Source organism: Schistocerca serialis, chromosome 3 (assembly GCF_023864345.2).
Source record: "Schistocerca serialis cubense isolate TAMUIC-IGC-003099 chromosome 3, iqSchSeri2.2, whole genome shotgun sequence".
In the NCBI taxonomy this organism is placed as follows: domain Eukaryota; kingdom Metazoa; phylum Arthropoda; class Insecta; order Orthoptera; family Acrididae; genus Schistocerca; species Schistocerca serialis.
The window spans coordinates 292,695,907-292,709,287 of record NC_064640.1 but is presented as its reverse complement, the minus strand read 5'-3'; the positions used below and the strand labels follow the sequence as shown (position 1 = coordinate 292,709,287).

At 40.3% G+C, this 13,381-nt stretch overlaps 1 protein-coding gene across 1 annotated transcript in view; it reads left to right on the top strand.

The window, feature by feature from the left end:
* LOC126470079 (uncharacterized) overlaps positions 1 to 13,381 on the top strand; it is a 325,220-nt gene that overhangs the window by 49,134 nt on the left and 262,705 nt on the right. Inside the window, exon 4 of the mRNA XM_050097591.1 lies at positions 5,526 to 5,625. Coding sequence (XP_049953548.1) covers positions 5,526 to 5,625 — 100 coding nt within the window. The remainder of the gene's footprint in view (positions 1 to 5,525; positions 5,626 to 13,381) is intronic.

Genomic DNA, 13,381 nt, shown 5'->3' with positions numbered 1-13,381 from the left:
GGAGATGCTGACATCAGTGTCTCTAGTGGCATTGATGTGGTTGCTGTGTTCACTCTGGTTGCCATTGTGTTTGCTGAGTGTCTTCTTAATTAGACCCATTACTTTTTCCCATACCTTGCAGAGATTATAGCCACAGTCCCAACTGACTAGATTACCCACAGTGCAAATTTTGATGGCTTCTCTAACAGTGTGCTGCAGGTGTCCTCGGCTTAGGTCTTCAGGTGTTCCAGTTCCTGGGGCAGATACTCTGAGTCTAAGACGATATGTGCCCTGTGTACTGGTGTTTTTAGTACCCCATTCCTCTGCATAGAGTGGCAGCAGTTATCTATGTGCAAAAACAGGTTAGTGTGTGTTTTCTTCTGGTACACACCATGGCTCAGGGTGCCATCATGATGTCAAGGTATTAACTCTTCTGCGGTCTCCATATCATAATTGATGTTGAGATGTCTGGAGTTCAGATGTACAAGGAAGTCTGGAAGTTTATCACTTCCATGGGGCCAGATAACAAACGTGTCATCCGAACAACTGAAAAACAGTGTGTTTCCATGATGTTGGGGCCTCTTCCTCATGATGTTGGGGCCTCTTCCTTGAAGTGCTCTATGTTCAAATTCGCCACCACTGGTAAGAGAGGGCTGCACATTGCAACTCCCTCCATTTGCTCATAGTTTTCTCCATTACAAAGAAAATACCGGAAGGTTAGGACTGCTTGTAAAGGTCAGTGTTCTTCTTGTCAAATTTGTACCCAATGAGGTCTGTTGACTCAATCAAAGGCACCCTGGTGAATAACGAAATGACGTCAAAGCTCACCATGATATTTGGGTGCTTCACTTTGAAGTTGTTGAGGAATTTCACAAAATCCACAGGAGTTGCGGATGTGATGTGGGCAGTTACCCATACAAGGACTTAGTGTGTCTGTCAGGTATTTTGCCATCAGGTATGTATGAACTGTAATATTATTGACCCCAATGGGATGTAACAGCACCTCATCTTTGTGGATCTTGGGAAGTCCATAAAGTCTTGGCAGTACAAGCCCCTGTGGTGACAATATCTTGATGACCCCCACTGGTAACTCCAGTCTATTGAGAACTGCCATGGTCTTGTTCTCCATCTTCTAAGTGGGGTCAGTGTTGGTCTTCCTGTAGGAGTCATCATTTAGCAGGCTCTGCATCTTCTCGGTGTAATCCTTGTGGGAGAGAGCAACAGCAGCATTGTCTTTGTCAGCAGATAAGATAAAAATCTCTGGGCACTCTCTCAGGTTCTGAAGGCCTCCGTCTCTTTGCTGGTAATGTTTGACTTCATGATCTTAGTTCTTGTCACAGCACAACGAGCTTCATGGGCACACTTTTTCTGCTGCTTCAGGTGGTAGTTGCACAGCAGCCTGTTCAACTGCACTGACAATATCTGTGACTGGTATGAACTTGGGAGTGGGGACAGACATCCTTGGTGGCGCAGCTTGTACTGTGGCACATCTTCTCCCCATAAAGGTATGTGAAGTGATTCTCTATCTTCTCCCAGTGTATTTGTTGGTCCAATGGTCAATAGGTGTACTGCCAATCCATGGACCCTTTGACACACACTCTAGAAGAAACTGAAGAATCACATCACATATATTTACAGGGAGGAGATATATATATCGCAACGTATAGAAATTCGAAGAGCTGCATAACTGAAGATGCCGTTTGCTGAGTGCTCTCACATTTCTGAAGAGATGTCATGCTGAGCAAGTTGTGCCGAACTTTGCTAAGGTCTTGTATGACATCGATTCTGCAACAGCCAGGAGTGTCAAGAAGTGGGCTGACTTTGCCTTTGTACATGAGAGGGTACACTTCACGTGCTGCAGTTGAGTGCAACTCCAAGGAACTTTTTAAATGACATTTACATGTGGCCAATCATTTTAACTCTTGGACATGTGACTTGATTGATGGTGTTACCTGGGTGACAACTGATTCCCCCCATAAGAAGGCTACAGGACATCAAACATCAAAATTTTCATGTCTCATTGACAAACCATCACTGGAGGTCCCATGCAAGACTGTCATCAATCTGACTAACACGCAGCTGAATGGTGATGTGATTTTGGTTCTGGAGAGGTGACTTACTTTTGCCCCCACTCCTAAGCAGAAATCGTCAGTGCAATTGAACAGAAGAAGTGTGTCTATGAAGGTCGTGCTGTGACAAGAACTAGACTATGAAATCAAAAATTACCAGCAAAGAGAGGGGGGCCTTCAGAACTTGAGAGAGTGTCCAGAGATTTTTATCTTACCTGCGGACAAAGGCAATGCTACTCTTGTTTTCTCCCACATGGACTACCCTGAGAAGATGCAGAACCTGCTAAATGATTACTCGTACAGGAAGATCATCACTGACCCCACCAAGAAGGTGGAGAACAAGACCATAGTGCTTCTCAAGGAATCAGTATTATCAGTGGGGGCCATAAAGATATTGTTACCACAAGGACCTGTACCATCAAGACTTAACGAAATTCCCAAGGTCCATGAAGATGAGGTGCTGTTACACCCCAAAGGGGCAGCGACATCAAAGCTTGTACATATTTGCTGGCAAAATACCTGCCAGATATACTAAGTCTTTATGTGGGTAACTGCCGACATCACATCCACAATTATAAGCATTTTGTAAAATGCCTCAACAACTTCAAGGTGAAGTACCCCGGATTTCATAAGGAGCGTTAACGTTGTTTCATTATTCACCAGGTTGCCTCTAAGTGAGTCACCAGAACTCATTTTCAGGCATATTCTGACCTCAACATTTTCTGTTTAATAGAGAATACTATGAGCAAATGGAGGGAGTTGCAATGGGCAGCCCACCCATGCCAGTAGTTATGAATTTGTATATAGAACATTTCTAGGAAGAGGCCTTGACATCATCCAAATTGCCACTACAGTACAATCAGTGGAGTCAGATGAAATCATGGAGGAAGAGGTAGGCACAGACTTCATTCTGTAATAGTGCGCACTGTAGGGAAAACTCGATCGCATACTGAAAAAGCACTGCATAAAAAACTGTCTTTTTGCCTGCCCAATAAACCACAGGCTTTATTGGATGGCATAAAATGTGACCTTGGTTTGCTGTGGGCTGGGGTGTATCAGATTCCATGTCACAGCAGCAAGACATATATTGGCTAAACAATTGAAGGTCAGTGCCAAGAAAACCAGTGGCACACTCAACTAATGTATTCCCAACAGGTTGGCGGTCGCATAGTGCTGTTCGTCAGAGAATTATGCTATGGAATACGAACATACCAGAATTTTAGTGCAGACTTCCAAATATTGGGACAGTGCTGTTAAAGAACCATCAAAATTCACCCCATAGGTATTCTACTAAATTGGGATTGCAGTTATAAACTCTTCAAGGCTTGGGAACCAGTACTGGGTCTAATTTTTAAGATGATGCTCAGAAAAGACAATGATTTGGCAACCAGAGCTGACAGAGAAACCACATCAACGCCACCACAGACACCGATGTGTCTCTCCCCGACTAGCAATGCGTGCCTTCGGGCACGACTACGGAGGGATAGGCTTGCGTTAGAAAGGGATATAAGTTGGTCACATGCTCTCAGCAGCTCAGTTCATCAGTGCACCTGATGATGGTGACATGTCCAATTGCCAGAATATTGTGTCTTTTGGACTGTTAGCTCAACAGGTATGCTGGGAGAAACTGAAGAACCACATCATGATGGTTCTGCTGTTATACAGTTTGGTATTATTGGTCTTGTCTGTCCATGTTCTTTGTGCGTGTTAGATTCGTGAGTGTGTAGAATCACTTTGCTGCTTAGTATTCAGTGGCTCTGCTCATTCTGTGTGTCTGCACAATGTCACCCAACAGTTGTGTTCTCATATGTATTCAAGTTTCTGGGCTCACATTAATTCAGCAAATTTAAACTGTTTGAAAAGCAGCTTTGACCTTTTTGATGGACATTTTATTGTGTGTATACAGTCCTCACAATTGTGGCTTCGTAACGCCTGCGTTTCTTCTGTGTTTGAAAATTATAGTCACTCTCACGGATTTTAATGCTTGTTCTCGTAAATACAGTCCTTAATGTTGTGCTTATTACTATGCTCTGTGGATACAAGAAGTTGTACTCTTGGTAGCTCGTGGCAACACATCCTGTCGGATGTCCGACCCTTTTCATTAATTTAAAAAAAGTTAGCTCATGATTATGGCTTTATGGACAAGGGTTATCAGCTTTGAAAGGGATGTGCTACAGGGGCATTTCAGGGCTGTGTCAAATTTTGACGTGGAGAACTATATACTTTCTTAAACACACAACACATGACAGTCACCCATTTGTCTTGCGAAATGATCATTGTTAATCTTGGTACTCACCAGAATGAAATACTGTCACATGCCAGTCTTATGACACACGCGCACACACACACGCGCGCGCGCGCGCACACACACACACACACACACACACACACACACACACACACACACACACACACACACTCTCTCTCTCTCTCTCTCTCTCTCTCTCTCTCTCTCTACACTGTCAGTGCTGCAATCCCGGCTGACAGAGGTTGGAGACACCAACACTGCTGTTTTATTCACTCACTTAATATCTGTGAAACTCTCCTATATAACCACACATAATAATAATAATAATAATAACAGTTTCCTGATAATCATTGTAGCTTCAGTTATTGTTGATGATCTGCCCACGGCGAGTGTCACACCCTCAACTGTTGCCTTTCAAAAATGCAAAAGCCAAAAACTAATCATCTGACATGTTACGTTCAGTAAGGGATCATCAATCACTTACACATGTAAACTTGACTCCCAGTTCTAAAATGTTTTCACAGTAAATGAACTTCAGCATTCCAGTGTGTTTAATTGTGCATAAAGGTGTGGTTTTATTTGTGAATTATTGGTTTTCTTCTACTCTTCAAGAGTATCAACATTTACAGTGATGTGGAAATAATAGAAAAAACTTTTGCCCAAAAATCTCCAGTATATACATAACAGATAAATATATTCATAGACAGACTGATTTTGGCACAAATGAAAAAACATTTCACTGAATTTTTTGATTTGAGTCCCACAGTTTGCTTGTTCAGGGGTAATTGTCTTGTTATGTGATGTAGGGTTTTTAGATTGTTCAAGTTTCAGAAACTGAAGAAAGCATGAAGTAAATCTACTTTTCAGTGGCTCATTGATGATATGATTAGAGGAGGTTCAGAAAGGGAATAAAAATTCTTATCTATGAAACATGGTATCACGAAAATGATTAATTTTTAGTGTGAATGATCCATCTGTCCTTTATTATTTGTCATATACTACAGTTAAATTTTGTCATCTGTCTTTCCGTTCAGTACTTGACTTTTTTCTCCCTTGATTTTGGCACCTTGTTGCATGTTACATTGAATGCATCTTGACAATCCTGTTAATCCATTCACTGTATTTCACTGCAATTAATTCATTTCAACTGAAATAATTCAAGCAAAGTATTTCTTTTTCTTGTTTATTAGCTGTTGGTTTTTAGCTGTTATACTCTCTTATGTTGGCAGCACAACATGTGGACTGGAAGAAAAACCACCTGTTGCAAGTAATGAATCTAGTCAAGAAACCAAATATAGTGATCGTACTGTGATTCCTGATACTTGGGATGTAAGTAGAACACTCACTCTCTCTCTCTCTCTCTCTCTCTCTCTCTCTCTCTCTCTCTCTGTCTGTCTGTCTCTCTCTCTCTCTGTGTGTGTGTGTGTGTGTGTGTGTGTGTGTGTGTGTGTGTGTGTGTGTGTGTGTGTGTGTTACAAGTTTGTATGACTGTTTTATAAAAAATTTCATAGTACAGTAGTAACAGTGCGTGAATTAGCAAATATATTCAGGTGTATTTTTTCACCATTCATTCCCCCACTGTAAATGCTGCTTTTTCCTTCCATGTTAATATACTTGGTTACAGCAACTGAGCATGAAAGGCCGTGTGGCATGAACTAGGTTATGTTTGTTTATTTATAAGTGACTAGCATATGGCATTTAATTACTGTTAACAGATTCTGTTTGGAAATAGCATCAAAGTTTACCGACATGGTATGGCGGAAATTAAGCTTTATATTGGACTGCAACAACAGTAGCGTTATACAGGTGTTATTCTTATCTTGGAATGCTCTCTTGAGTTTTCAGAATTCAAACCTCATGTTAATTAATAAATATTGATTCAATTAAAAATATAAGCAGCTTTTCGCCTTTGTATGACAATTTATAGAAAAAATAGTCATAGCACAATAGCAGCAGCACTCTAGTTATTTGTTAGATCTTTTTTGTAAATTTTGGAAAATGTGAACAACATATATTTGAACATATACAGTAAGTTAAATCAGTGTGTAGATGACCCGGGACAACTGGGAGATCCCAGAAAAACCTGGGAATTTTTTCATCCAGCGGAAAACCAGGGAATTTTTTAGAAATCTGAGAATTTTTCATTGTTTTAGTTTTCAGCTAAATTTTTGTAATTTTGACTGGTAAGAACCGATACGCTAACAAAGGATATTACTGTATCCTGCTACTGCAGAATAATACTTCAACAATAAAATGTAAACGAGAGAAGAAAATGAAAATAACTTAAATTGCAAAGGAAATGCGCCATATGCAACAATGATTCAGTGCTCATGCAGACGTCTGCCAGCAGCAAAACGTGTCAAAGGCTTTAGGAAGACTATGCAATGCTTCATAGCAACATATTGCCTCCAATGAGCATGAAGTCAGAACTGTGTACATTAGATTCGTTTTAGCAGTTACGAGCGGGCTCATGGGCATGCGCAGTTGAGTCGCGTTTGAGCAGTAGATTCTCCGCTTCTGGCTACAACAATGTGGCTATTGGCTGTGCAAGCAGTCACAGCAAGCAGCTAGATGCTACTGGGAAAAGGGGGTGCCAAACTCATATTCTTGAGGGGGGAAAAAAACTTGTTTCACAAAGTGCCTAGCATCCATGCACGTTTGTCTATTGATTATTCATATGATTTTGAAACACTTCCATGTTGCTTTTTGAACATTTTTGAACACATATTAAGTTGATTTCTGAATGAATCATAAGTTGATTTTTGAAGGCGTTCATATCATACGTGATGTGTCTGTCAGGAGAATCCTCGTCGCGTCTAGAAATAAACTTTCCACAGACAAAAGGGGACGGGGCTATACGAGCTGAGCGGAGTAAAGCCGAACGGATGAATGCCAATTGCTGTCTGATTATGTGGTTGATTGGCTTTCGAATGATCAGTGTTGTTATAATTACTAGTGAAATCCGTAGATTCGGACTACCAGAATGGAAATAAACGACCGACAGGAATAACAGGTGAGAAAGATTACGTACTATCTTCTCTGTGTACCCAAGAAAATGAAATTTTGACAGAAAATTTTTGGCCAGGTCGCTACACTAGTAAGGACCTGTTGTACAGTCCCTGGCTAGAAGCCGCTTGAGTTCTATTCTGAAAGCAAAGCGGAAAACATGTAGTACAAACACGGAATAACTAAACCTGTGATTCTGGCAGGGTTATTGAAATTAATCGGAGAACAAATTTTGACAATGGCAGGAATAGCTGCAGAATTGGTGATGACAAGATTGTTTGTTAGAACGAGGAAGGAGAAGAAACAGGGACATCACACAAATTATGGAAGAATAAGACGATTCCAAATTTTTATAAAACTTTCTTGTAGTCGGCCTAATAGGCATTTGATGTTGGCACCACGTGAATTATATTCTGTCGTGTTATAAAAATGGCCATTTGTGCCAAAACAGTCTCGTTTATTTGGTGTCTTACAAAATTTCTCCAGTATTAGAAAGGCCTATTTTGTTTTATTTAGCAGACAGTGACAAAATAGACGTAATCACATCGAGAAACCACACCAGTCTTGGGTATTATTTGTGTTAACAGCTTTTCAGTATTAGATAACGACATTTCGATTTTTCGTGTAGCGAAACGTTTGACGAGCTTTGATGAGGTAATAGATCCTTTCGCAGAAAGGAAAGTGTGCCATGTAAACCTGTAGCAAGATTAGAGAGAAAAAAATGCTAGAAGCTAAGGATTGAAGAAGTGTGTACTTTCTTGCTTGTCTCTCTTCTTTATTGGTTTTATGTATCCTATATTTAATTTTATGTCAGACAAAACAGCAAGTTATTAGCTAATAGGCAATAAAGAGTGCAAATTTTCTGAAGAGTTCTTGTTCTCCCAAAATATACATGTTTCAATTCCACAGAGCGAAATACTGTGACATGCGACAGAAGAATGTTTTATGAAGAGGCGTGGCAGTGCACTTCAACACACTTAAGACCAAATAACATGCCCTACATTTCCTCGAACACATATGTTTTATGTTTCAGACTTTTCAGAAAGATGTGCGCTACAAGATAAACATATTTTTGAAAATTCAATTTCTTTTAGTATTGACCCGGTTCGCAAATATTGTAGGTCCAAGGCTGATGCACAGAGCAGTCTGAGTTATAGTGGATAGTCTCCACGTGACCCATGTTTACATTTAGTGATTTTGCTGTTTCCCCTTCGTTTACTCTCACATCAAATGAAAATAAAACGGATATCTGTGGCCGGGAGCTATCAAGTGAATTAAAATACATTCACGTAATTACGGAAGGCTAAAATATGTCATTAGTTTCAGATTTTATTTTATTTCCACCTTTCTGACTGTCAAGCATTAATCACCTTGCAGAACAATGAAGTTATTTTTGTCTGATTGCTGAAGAAATTTGAGTTCTATTAACCTTTTCCGCAGAGGCAGTCAATGTATTTGAAACGAAATGTTTAATTCTTCAGTACTGGCTAGTTTCAACTGTTCGCTGCATTTCAAGTGCACATTTTCATCTTTTAACATGTATGGCATTATGCCATAATAAAGAACCAAACATGATATAATACAGTACTGGTGCTCCAAGAAAATTTACATCCCGAAAACCACACCGAAAAGCTTAATATTAGGTCAAGGTCTACTTCATTGGGAATCTGGACATACAAATGTGCACTTTAAATATGCACTTCCAGTGTGCACATTTTAGTGTGGTTCATGAAATTCCGATACTCTTGGAGTATCCTCTGATGTCTTGTTTCTTTTATGACATAATGTAGGATCTTTCAATGTTTTACACATACGTACATACGAGCTTTCTATGTCATGGTAGCTGCGCAAGCACGGTGTCGCCTGTTATCTGCGCTCTCTGGCAACTGCTGAAACGAACCTTTTTCTAACAGGTCGCAGAAAAATATTGCGAATTGTGGTTTGAAAAGCGTTACTTCCAAAGTAAATATCCTTTTACATAAGTTTAACTATGTGCGAGAATGTACCATGAATTTATTAAATCACAGAGCATTTGACTCTCATTTAAAAATCAGCTCTTTGATGATGAGCCATTTAGAATAATTTCGAACCCTGACAGGGTGTCTACGACCCGGGAGATCCAGGAAAAACCAGGGAATTTTTTCATCCAGGAAAAACCTGGGAATTTTTCATTGTTTTTGTTCTCAGTTAAATTTTTGTAATTTCGACTGGTAAGAACCAATACTCTGACAAAGGATATTACTGTATCCTGCTACTGCAGAATAATACTGCAGCCATAAGACATGAACGAGAGAAAAAACTAAAATAAAACTTAAATTGCAAAGGTAATGCACCATATACAGCAACAAAACACAGTGCTCATACAAGCTTCTGCCAACAGCGAAATGTGACAAAGGCTTTAGGAAGACTATGCAATGCTTCATAACAACAAACTGCCTCCAATGAGCATGACGTCACAAATATTAACATTAGATTTGTTTTAGCAGTTACGAGTGGGATCATGCGCATGCGCAGTTGAGTAGTATCTTCTTCCGCTTCTGGCTACAGAAACGTGGCTGTTGTCTGAGTAAGTAGTTGCAGTAAAAAAAAAAAAAAAAGCAGCTAGGTGCTCCCGGGAAAAATTTTACTGGTGCACCCAAGCTGTCAGATTGCGCAGCAGCCCTGGATCTAGGAGTGCCGGGGGGGGGGGGGGGGCTGCTGGGGGGGGGGGGGGGCAATTCATATAAACCTTGTTTCACAAAGTGCCTAGCATCCAGTGCACGTTGGTCTATCGATTATTCGTATGACTTTGAAACGTGTCCCTGTCAGTTTTTGAACATTGTTGAATACATTCTAAGTTGATTTCTGAATGAATCATATGTTGATTTGTGAATACGTGCATAGTGTACGTGATGTTTGTGTCAGTGGAATCCTCGTCACATCTAGAAATAAACTTTCCTGCAGACAAAAGGGGCTATACGAGCTGAGGAGAGTATAGCTGAATGAAAGAAAGCCAACCACTGTCTGATTATGTGGTTGATAGGGTTTGAGAATGATGAGCGTTGTTAAGATTACCGGCGAAATCCATAGATTCAGACTACCAAAGTGCGAATAAACGACTAACAGGAATAACAGGTAAGAAAGATTACGTATTATCTTCTCGATGTATCCAAGGAAATGAAATTTCGACAGAAAATTTTTGGCTCGATCGCTATACTTGCAAGGGCCAGTTGTACAGTCTCTGGCTAGCAGCCGCTTTAAGGTCTATTTTGGAAGTATCGCGGAAAACGCGTTGTACGAACACGTAACAATGTCTAACTGGAGAATAATCGCGGGATAACGAAACTGGTGATTCTGGCAGAGTTAGTGAAGTTAACCAGCGAATAAGCTTTGACATTGGCGGGAATTCATACGGAATTAGTGATGACAACATTGTTTGTTAGAACGAGGAAGGAGAAGAAACGGGGACATCATACAAATTATGGAAGAATAAGACGATTCCAAATTTCTATAAAAATTTCACACTACTACTTTTCGATCTCATGCTTGAGAAACTGAAGCGTATAAAAGAAGTGTAAAACTATTTCCTAACGTAAAGCTTTTTGCTTGTAGCAGGCCTAATAGGCATTTGATATCGGTACTTCGTGAATTATAGTCTGCCGCGTTGTAGAAATGACCATTTCTGCTAAAACAGTCTTGTTTATTTGGCTTGTGTTACAATTGCTGCAGTATTATAAAGGCTTATTTTGTTTTATCTCGCAGACAATGACAAAATATAGGTAATCAGGTCGAGAAACCACACCAGTCTTGGGCCTATTTGTTATTACGGCTTTTTCAATATTAGACAATGACATTTCGATTCTTCATGTAGCAAAACGTTTGATGAACTTTGATGATGTAACAGATCCTATCGCAGAAAGGAAGGCACACCATGTAAAGCTGTAGCAAGATTAGAGAGAAAAAAATTCTAGGAGCTAAGGATTGAAGAAATGTGTATTGTCTTGCTTGTCTCTTCTCTTTACTGGTTTTATGTATCCTATACTTAATTTTATGTCACACAAAGCACCAAGTTGTTAGCTAATAGGGAATAAAGAGTGCAAATTTTCTGAAGAGGGGCAGGATGTCAAACCGGCCGACTGGAAGGAGGAGAGGCACCATGGGACATTTTAATTTCCACTGTCCTTTGATGGCATCCAGTACAGACTATACACGTTTCAATTCCACAGACCGAAATACAGTGATGTGCGATAGAAGAATGCTGTGTGGTGTGGCACTGCACTTTGGCACACTAAAGATCAGATAACGTGTCTTACAATTCCTCGGGCACGCATGTTTTATGTATCAGAGTCTTCAGAAAGATGTGCGCTACAAAATGAACGTATTTTTGAAAATTCGATTTTCTTCTTTTTTTTTTTTATGTCCTATCTCAAATGATCGAGGGACGCCACTATCTACTATTGCCGCGGTTCGGAAATATCGTAGATACGGGTCTGATGCGCAGAACAGTCTGAGTGATAATAGGGAAGTGGGTAGTCTCCATGTGACCCATGTTTACATTTATTGATTTTGCTGTTTCCTCTTTGTCTACTGCACTCACGTCAAATGGAAACAAAATTGATTTCTTTGACCGGGAGTTATCATGTGAATTAAAATACATTCACACAAGTACAGAAGGCTAAAATACGTTATTTGTTTCAGATTTTATTTTATTTCTACCTTTCTGACAGTCAAGCATTAATTGCCATGCAGAACAATGAACCACGTAGGAAAAATATATCTAAAAACAAAGATGATGTGACTTACCAAATGAAAGTGCTGGCAGGTCGACAGACACACAAACGAACACAAACATACACGCAAAATTCAAGCTTTTGCAACAAACTGTTGCCTCATCAGGAAAGAGGGAAGGAGAGGGAAAGACGAAAGGATGTGGGTTTTAAGGGAGAGGGTAAGGAGTCATTCCAATTCCGGGAGCGGAAAGACTTACCTTAGGGGGAAAAAAAGGACGGGTATACACTCGCGCGCGCGCGCACACACACACACACACACACACACACACACACACACACACACACACACACACACACACACACACACACACACACACACACACAGATATATATATATATATATGCCTTTAACATTTCCTGTTTGTGTGTTCGCACTACTTAACAGTGATGTTGCTATTGGCTGACTACACGTGTCCGAAGCTCTGAGTATCCGCTGTCATCGGCTGGCGAGATCGCGTGACATGAGCTATGGCTGGCTTACAAATACGCTTCGCAATCTCGATTTCAATGCTTCATGCGGTGTTTGGTGGAATTTGAATTTATACTTTCGTAATACGAGACACTTAAAGTAGTAAAGGAGTTTTGCTATTTAGGGAGTAAAATAACCGATGATGGTCGAAGCAGAGAGGATATAAAATGTAGACTGGCAATGGCAAGGAAAGCGTTTCTCAAGGAGAGAAACTTGTTAACATCGAGTATAGATTTAAGTGTCAGGAAGTCTTTTCTGAAAGTATTTGTATGGAGTGTAGCCATGTCTGGAAGTGAAACATGGACGATAACTAGTTTGGACAAGAAGAGAATAGAAGCTTTCGAAATGTGGTGCTACAGAAGAATGCTGAAGATAAGTTGGGTAGATCACGTAACTAATGAGGAGGTATTGAGTAGGATTGGGGAGAAGAGGAGTTTGTGGCACTACTTGACGAGAAGAAGGGATCGGTTGGTAGGACATGTTTTGAGGCATCGAGGGATCACAAATTTAGCATTGGAGGGCACCGTGGAGGGTAAAAATCATAGAGGGAGACCAAGAGATGAATACACTAAGCAGATTCAGAAGGATGTAGGTTGCAGTAGGTACTGGGAGATGAAGCAGCTTGCACAGGATAGAGTAGCATGGAGAGCTGCATCAAACCAGTCTCAGGACTGAAGACCACAACAACAACAATACGAAAATATGCAGCGTACATGTTGCTGCCTATCAAAGATCTTTCCAAAAGATGTTTCGTTTTCTAAAGCGCTGGGAAATTCTATGCCCATGTATGAAACCATAACCATTCAAAGGATTGATAAGTTATACAGTTCCGAGAGAAAAT